Raw genomic sequence first — 14,346 nt, 5'->3', positions numbered from 1 at the left:
GCAATATTTGTCCTGGAACTTTTTGGTGCAACTTGTAATAGCAAATTGCCGGAGTGATCAGAAAATGAACCACTATGACAACTCTCGATGTTCAAACAGCAATAGCAATTGATGCATTGTTTGTCAGGATAGAAGGTGATGGTCATTGCTAGCATGAATTCATGCAATGTTCATTAGAACTCTACAGAACTAATATCGAATCTGATGTACCTATGTATGTATAAAAAAAACCAAGCAGCAAACTTGATTCCCGGATAGAAGAGTTACAAGTCAAATCCTACGTAAGATTCGAATTCTATACAATTCTGGTATACATTAAATCTGTTGAGGATGAAGTATTTATTCCTTAATGTAGTGTGAATTCTTGGATTGGAAGTTTGATAATTTTGGCTTAAATGCTTCCTCGTCATTTGAGTAAGGCTTAAAATTGTGAGATCCTTTTCAAAACAGCCCTCATGTAGCTTCAAGCCAAAACATTAATGTAATTAAACTAATCGCATATTAAAAGGCTACGTCGCTCTAAAAACAATATAATTCTTTGTACCTCACTTCATAAGTAATTTAAAAACTACATCTGTATTATATCACTACTAAAATGCATTTAGTATGAATTTAAATAAAATAAATCCGTCTAAGATCGTGCTTTTAAAAAAATGAAGCTGAAAAAGAAAAACATATTTTTAAAATTAAATTATGTCAATTAAAATAATATTAAATAGAATTAAAAATATTTTATTAATGGCATGATACTCTAAATTTTACTTATTGTTATCTTTTATAACAGGACCTTGTGTAGCTGGTGTAGTTGGTCTCAAAATGCCGAGGTATTGTTTGTTTGGGGACACAGTCAATACTGCTTCGAGAATGGAATCTACAGGAGAAGGTAAGACTGGATTAATTTTTTAAAACATTAAAAAATTTAAAGTAAAGGAACATTTTAATTAAATGTTATATATTAGTTATAAAAGTAAAAGAATAAAGTTTTTTTTACATTGTTGTTTGTTTAATTCCTGCCAAATTTTAAAATGTCGAAAAACGGAAGAGACACAGCGGTGGAAATTTATTAGAAGGGATCAGAGGTTTTGTATTGTTTCACAATAGATTACGTGTCACCGATTGCCGGCTCTGCGTACGATTATGTGTATTTAACCAGTTTGAAATTTATAAACATTATTGAAGTTTAAAAACTCGCTATTACAGTACTTTCACAATTTTCTTAAAATTGCATTGGAAAATATAAATAACTTATCGTATATATCAGTTATGAACAGCGTGGGCGTTGTAACACTTTTGTACTTATCTATCATTCCTCTCAATATAGCTGTGAAAATCTGCGTAATTGTTAGATTTATTTTGTATTTATCTATCATTCTTCTCAATATAGCCGCGAAATTTCACGTAGTTGCAACATTTTTTTTGTACTTATCTATCATTCCTTTCAATACAGCTGTGAAAATTCACGTAATTGTAATATTTTTTTGTAATTACCTATCATTCCTCTTAATATAGCCGTAAAAATACATGTAACTGTAGCATTTTTTTTTTTGTATTTATCTATCATTTCTCTCAATATAGCCGTGAAAATTCTCGTAATTGTAACATTTATTTGTACTTATCTATCATTCCTTTCAATACAGCCGTGAAAATCCACGTAATTGTAACATTTTTTTTTGTAATTACCTATCATTCCTCTCAATATAGCCGTGAAAATCATGATAATTGTAACATTTTTTGTACTTATCTATCATTCCTTTCAATACAGCCGCGAAATTTCACGTAGTTGCAACATTTTTTTTGTACTTATCTATCATTCCTCTCAATATAGCCGTGAAAATCCTGGTGTACTTATCTATCATTTCTCTCATTATAGCCGTGAAAATACACGTAACTGTAGCATTTTTTTTATCTATCATTTCTCTCATTATAGCCGTGAAAATACACGTAACTGTAGCATTTTTTTTATCTATCATTTCTCTCAATATAGCCGTGAAAATTCTCGTAATTGTAACATTTATTTGTACTTATCTATCATTCCTTTCAATATAGAAGTGAAAATCTACGTAATTGTAACATTTATTTGTACTTATCTATCATTCCTTTCAATACAGCCGTGAAAATCCACGCAATTGTAACATTTATTTGTACTTATCTACCATTCCTTTCGATACAGTCGTGAAAATCCAAGTAATTGTAACATTTATTTGTACTTATCTATCATTCCTTTCAATACAGCCGTGAAAATCCACGCAATTGTAACATTTATTTGTACTTATCTATCATTCCTCTTAATATAGCCGTGAAAATCATGATAATTGTAATATTTTTTGTACTTATCTATCATTCCTTTCAATACAGCCGTGAAATTCCACGTAATTGTAACTTTTTATTACTTATCTATCATTTCTATCAATATAGCCGTGAAAATCCACGTAATTGTAACATTTATTTGTACTTATCTATCATTCTTTTCAATACAGCCGTGAAAATCCAAGTAATTGTAACATTTATTTGTACTTATCTATCATTCCTTTCAATACAGCCGTGAAATTCCACGTAATTGTAACTTTTTTGTACTTATCTATCATTTCTATCAATATAGCCGTGAAAATCATGATAATTGTAACATTTTTTGTACTTATCTATAATTTCTTTCAATACAGCCGTGAAAATCCACGCAATTGTAACATTTATTTGTACTTTTCTATCATTCCTCTCAATATAGCCATGAAAATCCATGTAAGTGAAGCGTGCAAGAAAGTTCTCGACAAGCTTGGAGGATATCGCTTAGAAGAAAGAGGTCTAGTTCAAATTAAAGTGAGTTTTACAAATCTTACTGTGTTTTTTATACTATCGCAATCTAAATTATTTGAAACAAAGTAATGCTTCTTTAAATATCAAACATAAGTCACATTGCAGTTAGGTATTCAATAAATTCTGCGTTATTTCATTTCTGCTCAAGATTATTGTTATAAAACGATTGAATAAGAAAACGTAAAAGAATGAGTGCTTATTTTATTTTAGAAAAATATTCAAAATGGTTTAATTGAAAAAAAGATTATTAAAGATTGTTTATTTGACAAAAACATTCAAAATAATTCAAAATAAACATTCAATTCAATTTTATTGAAAAAAAAACTTTCTTATAAGTCGAAAATTTCAGATACAAGTAAATCAGATTATAATTCTAGAATTTGTCTCTAGGTTACCAGATTAGTAAACGGGTGTAACTTCAAAAAGCATGGCTTTAATAAATTTCTCTCAAGAATTGTTGATTTTCGATGCATAAATATAGCGAAAATTCCGTTGTTCTTTAACTCTTTTGCAAAGGGTACACAAAAAGGTGGGGAGTCTGGATCCTCCCATCGATGACGGAACGTACTTCCTTCGGAAATGGTTGTACCGTGACCGGTGATGGCCCTTAGGACTCAACCACAGTTCCCGCCATTGTTGCTGTTGTGGCGGTCCGGTCATTTAGTATTATTCATCCATACGCCTTCGGGCGGGACGGAGAGTCGGTGATATGACTTACCTCCTTTGCAAAGCGCAAAATACATGCGTTGAATTATTGAATTTTTAAGTTTACAAATTAATATTATCGTCGCGGATGCAGCAATTCGACTGAAAATTTACTCGTAACTCCATAAATAACTCAAATTTTTTATACATTTTTAGATAATCAGCATGACAACATATTCTCAAGATAGAAAATATCCTCTATTAGATCGTGAGGGAACAAAACATTTTTGTGATTAAAATATACCAATAGTTTTTGTTCATGTTGCTCTACTTATAAATCTTGTATAATTCATGTCTGTCAGTGAACTAATTTCAATATATTCTTGACGGACAATGTTTCATTTCCCAAAATGCTAAAAATACATCAAAAAATAAAAGATAGAACTTTGTCAGATAATATTCTTGCTAAATATTTCATTGTAAAATTTATTTTGTTAAAAGTTATTTGAACAAATATATATGGATTTGTGAGGAACTCATTTGAAAAAAAAATATGCATAAAAATTAAAATTTGAAAATAATATCTCAATATTCATAAAATTTTCTCTATAACTCTGCACTTTATAACAGACACAATATATTATTCCATTAACGAAATAAAAGATGCATCACAGCAAATTCTTGGAAGACAAAGTAGCAATCCAACTGTCAAAGACAGTCATATCATTTATTGTATCGCAGAAATGCTTTAAATAAAGCATTTTCATTCTTATATGAATCAGATGGTCTTTCTTCCGGGTTTCCAAAGACATTTCCGTCTGACAGGTGTCCGAATTCTCAGGGACTTTGATGTCCCGCCTCTCAAAGACATGTTCGAAATGTTTTTGTAAGAATTCTGGCATTTCCATTATTCCATTCCGATGGAAACATTTCTCGGTTTGTTGGGATCTTGGGGTCGTTGCTCTCGGATTGGATTCTTTGGGTGTGTTCCCATTAAGCATGTATTGCCTCTCTTGAAAGCGTTTAACGGAATAATGTACTGTTATCTCTGAGTCACGTTTTGTCTTCGTTTATTTTTAATTTAAACAAGAAAACAATTTTAGATCTCTCTCTTGTTTGCAAGATGTTCATTTTTTTTTTTTTTTTTTTTTTTTTTTTTTGCATTGTCGTGTACGAAATATACAAAGAGAAAGTATTGTAATTGGCAAAAAATTCAAACTCGAAATTTTGACGAATCTCCACGCTTCAAATGTTTCTGAATTCGAAAAAAACATTTTTGGAAAATGTCCGTCTGTCTGTGACAAAGATAATTAAAAAATGATTTTAGCTAGACAGAGAAAATTTGTATTCGGTTTTATACCAAATGTTCTGTTCACAGGAAGTTACAGAACGAAGAGAGCTAGACAGATAAAATTCTGTACACAGATTTAACAACTACAGTATAGACACCTTTTTACTTTTAAGGGAATTAAACATCTGTCGATATGTTCCTTCAGAAATAAGAAAATACGATAATTCAAAAACAAAATGACTTAAATATATCAAATTTGGTTTGGTTTGGCAGTTTTTTTTTTTTTTTTAGTTTTTTTTTTTTTTTTTTTTTTTTTCAATCGGTTAACAATATCCTGTCTGAAATACAAATTCGATTTTTGGCTACTATTAACGCATGCCAAGGATCTGGTTACTATTTCGTAATCATTATACGCAAATGCCATGTAAGGCGTTCTCCAGCATGATTATTGGAAAAAGTCTAGCATGATAAGTCTATGTGAGGAAGTTTTGGTGAGCTCACTGCGATTTGTCAATATTGTCGTTTAGGAAATATACAAAAGAAAGCATTTTAATCGTCGAAAAGATATAGAACGTGAAATTTTGATCAATCTCCGAGTTTTAGACCTCTACGAGCTCGGAAAAATTCTTTATCTCCTCGTGTACGTAGTATACGAGGAGATAAAGAATTTTTCCGAGTAAAAGTAAATAATCGTCCAAAGATTTGAACTCGGGATTTTGACGAATCTCCCTGTTTGCGCAAAACAATTTTGGACACACATAAAACTCATTTTCGAAAAATGTCTGTCCGTCTCTCTGTGACAAAGATAACTAAAAAACACTTTGAGCTAGACCACTGAAATTTGGTATACAGTCTTTATACTAAATTTGCAAATTTCTATCAAATTTATTTATTAAAAATTTGTTTAGTGGAAATCCATCTGTCCGGCTGTTCGAACATAATTTAACACGATGTTTACAAAACAAAGGGAGTTAAATAAATAAAATTATGTGCACAGATTTAACAGCTATAGTGTAGACACCTCTCAAATTTTGAGCCAAATCCAACTGCGGGTTGACTGTCTACCGGTCTGTACTTTCAGAAATATGTAAACGCGATAGCTCAAAAACACACTTACTTAAATATATCAAATTTGGTATGGAATTTTGTGACTACATGTGTAGTTTTGAGCCAAATTTTTGTTTCAATCGGTTAACACGTGTTTCAAACCCAAACTCGATTTTTGGGTACTATTAACCGCACGACAGGGATTAATCACGAAGAAATTCGCAGAGGATGCCAAGATAGATTTAGTAAAAATGTTAAAGTCGAGTTTAAAGTTAGTATTTCATAATTATTTTACGCCAATGCCATGTAAGGCGTTCTCTGGCATGACAAGTGTATTAGAGAGTATGCGAGAAAGTTTTGGGAAGACCATTCTGGCTATGTTTTGGAGTTATGTCTGTCTGTGAATACTATAACCCAAAAATGCTAAGATCTAGTCCGGTGAAATTTAGCATATGATATTTACACCAAATTTGCTGATATTTATCAAATTTTGAATAAAAATCATTCTCAGAAAGTTTCTTTGTTTGTCTCCAAGCGCAAAAGAATAAGATAACTTCTAAACACAAAGAATTAGTTTGGTAAAATTTGATTCTCAGTTTTGGCATCTAAAGTGTAGATACGAATAAAATATTGAATCACACCTCAAAAAGTCCCATCATCCCATCTGTCGTCAAATACATTCGCATAACTCAAAAATGCTATGGATTAGATAAAGAAAATTTGGTTTGAGATTTTTTTTTTAGTATTTAAATTGTAGTTCTATATGGAATTTTCGTTTTTGACTCAAAAAAAATTTCCGAAATGCGTATTCGATTTTTGTTTTGTTTATGCACAAAATAGCCATGTGTGGAACTCTGAAAATAAATATCTGAGCACTTGAGACGTTCACGACCCTGACTAAGGTCCTTAATTTTTATGTGTGAGAGAGAGATAAAAAGAGACGATAGTATCTTTATTAAGATAATTTTTAAGATTAATTTAATCAAGAGTCCAAAAATGAAATGATTTTAAATTGTCATTTTATTTAAAAAATATTCCCTTATTTTATATAGTTAAACTCAGAGTGCTTCAGGTTCAAAATAAAAATAAAAGCTTCAGCTTGACTTTAATGAAGTTTATGGAATGAAAAATAAGCTTAATTGTACAATAACTTATGTACAGATTGACTGTTATTATAAAACTCAATTCCATTCTAAAAAATTAATAAAATTCAGCAAACTATGAATAAACCAAAGACGCCAGAATCTTGAAAGGGAGTTGTGAAGCAGATCACAGTAATTAAAAAGAGGATATTTATTTCTTCTGTTTATAATTTGCCTTAATGTAACACCTTAGCATACAAATATCCTCTTAATCTCTAACTCATGAATTCAGGTAAGGAATTGTAATATATAAAGAAACAATTAATTTAAAATACAAAAATCACGGGAATGCGTTTAAGCATTTCAGGTGTCTGCTACGTTTCTATATCGATGGAAGTAACAACAAATGTTTTATCTAAAAATAAGCTAAATATCTTTGCTTCTCAAGGACTTAATTAACAATAAATATAGGTGAATGAAGAATTTATTCTAAATCCTAATATTTGGATAAATATATACATGTAATGATATTTTGAAATCTAATTTAAATCTTAATTAATTTCCAAATCTTGATCTTGATTTGGTCCATATTGACTTCATTCTAGGGTGTTTGTTCTCTTGCTTCCTGGTCCTTTTCCAGCTTTTTATTTGATTCATTCTACACGCACTCTGTAAGACTGCTGACGTTGGCATTTTTTCGCTCTCCGAGTGAAGGAATGGAAATCCTTAATGCTTACAACAATCTTTTAATCCAAAGTCGACACGCGTAAAAGAAATCATTATCAAAATCTCATAGTAAAATCGCTGAAGGGACAAATTTCTGTCTCTTTTCTCTTGTGTCGCAGTGTAGATGAACAGACTTTTACCACTTTTTTATAGACAAATTATACCTCCCGGGAGAAAATAAATCGTTAAAATTTCAAAAGTTTCTTCTATACGGCCACGTAACTGTTAATATATATATATATATATATATATATATATATATATATATATATATATATATATATATAGAGAGAGAGAGAGAGAGAGAGAGAGAGAGAGAGAGTATAATAAAACTCCTGAATCCTCTTAACTTCAAAATAGCTGTACTCATTAGAGTGAAATAAAATTAGAATAAAGTTTTACCTATTACGCAATATGATTACAAACAATACTACCTTGCGGTAAAATCGGAATTAATATCCCATTCTCTACAACGGCTTGAGATACGAAAGAAATTTCTGATACAAAGTCGTCGAGCGTAATTGAGTTAGCACGACAAGATACTTTACGTATCTTAATGCAAAGAACTAATACATAAACTCACTTTGGCTTCTATTTTCAAAATGTTGACATTGCAAGTAGATTGTATGCCTTCGCTACTACCGATTGAATGATTTAGTGAGATCTTCGGACTGGCGCTCGGATTGGCCTTCGTGGTCGAGCCGGTGTGCCGGAAAGATGACCAAACTTGATCATTTAGAGGAAGTAAAAGTCGTAACAAGGTTTTCGTAGGTGAACCTGCGAAAGGATCATTAATGAAACTTTTATGTTTAAACGAGGAGCTTTTTAAGTTCCTTGCCGGTACTGGTTCCCACGCGACTCGGGGAACGAAGTGCCAAAATTCGAATATATGATGCCTACTATGGGTGTGGCTGCTCTATCCCCGGCCCTCGACTTGGGCAAGAGTGGGGTCCTGCTTAATGCAGGGCTAGGCTTGAAGAGATGTGCCTGTGTGCACACCGCCCCGTGGCATCGCTTCCCATTATGGGGAGTGTCTTGAAATAATACTCGAACGCACTAACGACCTTTCGAAAACGATTGGCCAAAAACAAATAGTACAACTCTGAGCAGTGGATCACTGGGCTCACGGGTCGATGAAGAACGCAGCCAGCTGCGAGATTTGGTCTTCAAAGGCATGCATGGAAAATATTAAATGAATGAAAGCTCATCCATAACGGCCAACTATTTCACAGGTATAAGTAATGGGAGATGTTGAAAAATGTTTTGCATAATGGAATTTTATCCTAAATTATTCAGAGGAATATTGACCGTTGTTTGAAAACATGGAATAGATTACTTTCAGCCTGATGATGGATACAAGAAACAGAACGTTTATTCCTGGAAATTATATAATCTCTCCTCTAACACTGTAGAATATTGATCCATGCTTGTAGCAAAATATGTATGTGTAGAATATTGATGCTTGTGGCAGAGAGTCATCATGTTGCACAATATTCAATGACTGTTGTAGCTCAAAAGTTACAGTCGAATCCTTACAATCGTAAATTGTGGCATTAAAATGAATAAGCTTGACTTAAACAATAATATATGCTTAGTATCATTTCGTGGCAAATTGACGGTACTCTTCAATTTTATAGTTGGTATTTTTAACGAAATCATATTGCTTTCAAGATAGGAATGCTAACACAGAATTTCACCTTTACAGAACCATTTAAGAGATGTCATCAAGTAGTGCATACTTGTTTTACTATAACTTGACTCCACTAGATACACAACCTAAACAGATTTCAAGAAAGAAAAAAAAAGATTATCCATGTATATAAAACGGGTTTCCTATTCCAAATTTACTTAAAACATTTCATAGAAGAAAAATTAATATAACTTACACTTTTCAGTGAAGATAAACACTATAGACAGAAGTTAATTATTGGATTAGCTTTCTGCTTTCCTGGTAGGGCTAGTATCCAAAATAACCAGAATCTTTAAACACAAAATAAATTATTACTTTAGGTCTCTGTATGGATTTTCCACTGCAAATCTATCTAAGAATTTCTTTCGAAAAATGCTGGAACATATTTCTAGCTTTTAATGTGATACTTGATAGTTTATTTGTTTGCGTCTTTCAGGGCAAAGGGGAGATGAGAACTTACTGGTTGTTAGGCAAGGAAGTGTACGATCCGCTGTTCCCGCCAACGTCATCCCCATGCCATTCCCACCGTTCCAGAACATTCAGCGAAAGACGCCCCCTCACCGACTTTCCGAGCGATGGCAGCGTCGATAGGGCCTCCTTCACCACTTCTTCAAACACTAACGACAGCTGCACGAGCTTGTTTCACGAGTGTAAGAAGAATGCCAAAAATGCAGCTTTCCGGTCCAACGGGTACAGATCAGCGCCCTCTATCGGTATCAATGAGTATTATTCCTCATCGAATTTCATACTGTGATACTGCAGAAGCTACGATGATTAACCATTGATGAAAACGATGCAGGGTTGATTTATGTCGGAAGGCAGAATATTTGTTCTGAGAAATGCCTGAAGAATTGGTACTATTTGTGAGACAGGTCAGTATTTCTGTGAAACAAGTCAATGTTTCTGTGAGGAAAAGCAGCGTTTTTGTGAAAAAAGTCAATGTTTCTGTGAGACAAGTCAATGTTTCTGTGAGACAAGTCAATGTTTCTGTGAGACAAGACAGTATTTCTGTGAGACAAGACAATGTTTCTGTGAGACAAGACAATGTTTCTGTGAGACAAGTCAATGTTTCTGTGAGAAAGTCAATGTTTCTGTGAGATAAGACAGTGTTTTTGTGAGATAAGTCAATGTTTCTGTGAAATAAGTCAGTGTTTCTGCGAGACAAGTCACTGTTTCTATGAGACAAGTCTGTGTTTCTAAATAGGCTCCGATTATGACGCTATCAGACTCACTAAGAGGATATGAATCGGAAAAAACCCTTTCCTGCAAAAGATAAATTCTACTGTCAGAATCAATATTACTGCTATTCTATGATACGTTCTAATTTAATTTGCAATAGAAATCTTCGTCTTGCACAAGAAGTGATTTTTTTTTAAATTTGGTGATTTTAATCAAAAAATCTAAGAGATTAATGTATTTCTTTTAATATCAAACTTCATTGCACTAAATGTAAAATGAAATGTTTGTGAGTCGAGTGATGTCAAAATATCTTTGGAAACCCATGTCTGACTACTCGTATGAACATACCTTAATTGACTTTTCTTATTAGTGCTGAAGAGAAAGTATTCGCAAAAGAAAGGAATGTAGCCTTGCTTGCGAGGCAAGTGTTCCTATAACAGGCACTCATCATAGCTCAATCTGACTCGCTAAAAGGTATCTGAAAATTCATTTCTTTCAAAAAGATAATATCTGCTACCTCAGTTATTGTTATTTTATGATGTGTCCTAAACTAATTTGCAATAGGATTCTCTTTCGTACACAAGAAGAGGGTTTTTTTTTATTTGGTGATTTTAATCATAAGATCATAAAAAAATAAATTTAATTCTAACATCGATGCATTAAGATTAAAATCAAATCTAAGTGAGTTGAATGACGTCACGATCTCATTGGAAACTCTGATTGTTTATTGTTAAAAACTCTCTCTGAAACTCTGATTGTTATATTGGAAGTCTGACTCGCATTAACTAATCTTGTTGGTGCTGTAGAGAATGTAGATAACATTGTGGTGATATATTGATTACTTCAGAGTAAATTTAAAAAATCATCTAACGAGCTTCTATTTTGGTTATACCAAATGTTGAGAATCAAGAATGTTTGATTGATGATAAATTGGTGGTGTTAAATTGGTGATAATTTAACAATATTTTCTTATATCTATAGCTTATTTACAAGCTACCAGAGTTGTATATCTTCCAATTCTATGTAAATTTCAATTATAATTCTTATTTATCTGTAAAGATAAAAATTTAAGTAAATGCCAGTCAAGTACGTAACTCCATCTTTTGAAAAAACAGTTTTCTTGACCTAATGGCTAATGACACTAATTTCAAGGTGAAATGTATATAATATTACCATGTTAATTTTGAGATTTGGTAACTTTCTTAGAATTCATTGTTAAATGATTATTCGATTGTGTATTTTCAGAAATAAAATAATTTCATTAGTCTACGTAAAGGGCGTCACTGTCACTTTGTTGCTGAAACTTGATGTTTTTCTTAATATTGAAATTTTAATTTATAGAGTATCATATGTGGGTAATTTTTGTATGAGCCACTATGTAAGCCCAAAAATTCTTTATTTTATGCAAAATGTTTGCTAAATAATGCTTTACAAATTCACTCATTGTTATTTAATTCATTATTGTTATTTTAAAAAATTGCAAAAACAATTAATAGTGATTTTATAAATGAATGATTTTTGTATGATAATAAATTATTGAATCCTTTATACTGTGATTAAATTCTGTGAATACTTGTTTATCCGTGCTTGTTAATCCCAAAATGTGTTTGAAAAAATTCAAATACAAATAAGAGGTTTTAATTTTAAAAAATACAGTTTTTTTTTTTTCTTTTTCTTTTTTTCTTTTTTGCTTGAACCAATTATTTTAAGTATGAAATCTGTTATTTATCAAATTATAGATTCATGTGTTGGGCCTCTACTGTAAATGATAATGGTTTTAAGCAAGAACTTTTCATACTGATTTATATTCTTTTCAGTTATTATGCGAATTTCCCCGAATATTCGAGTATTTACTATATTTAAAAAAGCAAATATTTACACCTTCTTATCTCTTTCGAAACATTATAGGAATGTGTTATATCAAATTGTATATTCCCTGAGTCTCTCTCAATAATGAATATATTCTCTCCCGTTCCATATGAATGTTTTTAATTCTTGTTAATAAAATCAACTTGTCTTTTTGTTGTTGTTTTGTTTTCTTGTTGCCTATTTTATTATTGATTTTATTTATATCAGTAAAAACATTTTATCTGTATAGTATCACCAGGCAAGTCATCTGGAACATATAGATGTTTTTATTTGTGTTTCGTTTTATCCCTTAAACATCTAATGCAAAACATAACTATAAGTATTTAACACTTATATCCACAACACTTCGATGGACTAATTTTTAATAGATAATCCTTTAATCTTATATAAACAGGAAAATCTGCTTAAATTAAGTTATGATTTCAAAGTTTCAAAAGAAAGTTAAAATCCATGTCACATCACTGACGACAACAGCTTTTGAATAGAATAGAGGAATCCTGATCTCTCGATATGAAAAAGAAAAAAAGGTTGAATCTTCTCGCCGACATGGTAAGCAAAGTAAGCAATTTCTACCCACCTTTTAAGATAAATTAATTTTGTTATTTACTCTTGTCTTTTATATGGACAATCGGAATTAGGAAAAAAATGGTTCTCATTTTTTTAACTTTTAAATGCAATCTTCCACTTTAAAACCAAAATGCTTCTCTTTATGTATTAAAGAGATAAATACAAAACTTGCTATATTGTTCAAGAGCAGTAAAAAGTCAAATAAAAAGCTTCCACTGATTTTATAAATATTATACAATCTGAAAACTTTTGCCATTAAAATCTCAATAAACACTTTTTTAAAAATGCATTGTTCAGTTAAGCATCGCAACAGTTGAAAAATATGTGGCCATTGTTAGAATACTCGCTTTAGTAGAATTTAGCACGTTAATTTTCAATAATTCAATATATAAAATCAAACAAACAGATTTAAGCAATTGATGATGAAAATAATTAGTGTGTTTCAGTTTCAGTTTCAAAGTCCAAGCAGGCACAAGCGTGATACCAATGTAAAAATTCCATAATCTATATCTATATCTATACTTATAATAAAGCTGAGTGTGTGTGTGTGTGTGTGTGTGTGTGTGTGTGTGTGTGTGTGTGTGTGTGTGTGTGTGTGCGTGTGTGTGTGCGTGTGTGTGTTGGCGCTCTACAGGCCAGGTCATTTGACATACAGCTATCAAATTTGGTACATGTATACCTTAGAGGTCGGGAATGTGCACCTGGGGTCCCTTTTTTTGAAATTTTAATTAGAATTTTAATTATTAATTAAAAACTAACTTTCTCGCCAAAAAAATATTCCATTTTCCCCACCGCCAACTTTTCCGCCAAAATAATCTTCCATTTCCCCCACCGCCAAATGAGTAAGACTTCAGTTTTGTTTTGTTTTTTCTCCCAACAATAATGAGGCTAGGGTTAACATTTTTCGGCGGATTATTTCAAACGATTCTGTTTATTTTCTTAATGTTTTATGAATTTAAAATTAAACATTGTTAATTAATCCATGTTTCAGATTCATTCTGAAGTACTTTTGAATTAAAATAACACAGAATAAAGGAAATTAAAAATGTATAATCTGCATAGTGTTGCCCCAACTGGCGTAGAAAAATTCACGCATTTGCGTTACCGGAGCTGGCGAAGAAAATTCACGCATGCGCATTATGATTGTTGTCATGACAACCGTTATCAACGGATGATTTAAATTATTTTTAGGTTAGTTGCATGCTTTTGTAAGTAAATTGTATTTATGTTAGTTATATATTTTTTGTATATGCTTATAGTTTTAAGTACATCGTTTTTTAAGTAGTTTTTTAAACCTTTTTTCGACCGATTATTTTAAACGATTCATTTTATTTTCTTAAAGTTTGATGCATTTAAAATTAAACTCAGACCGACATGTTCCCACATTCCGAGTGAAGGGATAAAATATTGCTGATATAAACAAATTCCACTAAAAGATC

The 14,346-nt window shown here is 31.5% G+C and overlaps 1 protein-coding gene across 1 annotated transcript in view; it reads left to right on the top strand.

Annotated features, from left to right (window-relative positions):
- Positions 1–12,037, top strand: part of LOC129965696 (guanylate cyclase 32E-like) — a 230,856-nt gene extending 218,819 nt beyond the window's left edge. The window contains exons 21-23 of the mRNA XM_056079805.1: positions 785–883; positions 2,723–2,814; positions 9,729–12,037. Coding sequence (XP_055935780.1) covers positions 785–883; positions 2,723–2,814; positions 9,729–10,046 — 509 coding nt within the window. The 3' untranslated portion in view covers positions 10,047–12,037. The remainder of the gene's footprint in view (positions 1–784; positions 884–2,722; positions 2,815–9,728) is intronic.
- Positions 12,038–14,346: the final 2,309 nt, after the last annotated feature.

This window comes from Argiope bruennichi, chromosome 4, assembly GCF_947563725.1.
Source record: "Argiope bruennichi chromosome 4, qqArgBrue1.1, whole genome shotgun sequence".
Lineage (NCBI taxonomy): Eukaryota > Metazoa > Arthropoda > Arachnida > Araneae > Araneidae > Argiope > Argiope bruennichi.
The sequence above is the reverse complement of the archived record's forward strand: the minus strand, read 5'-3'. Positions and strand labels throughout refer to the sequence as shown.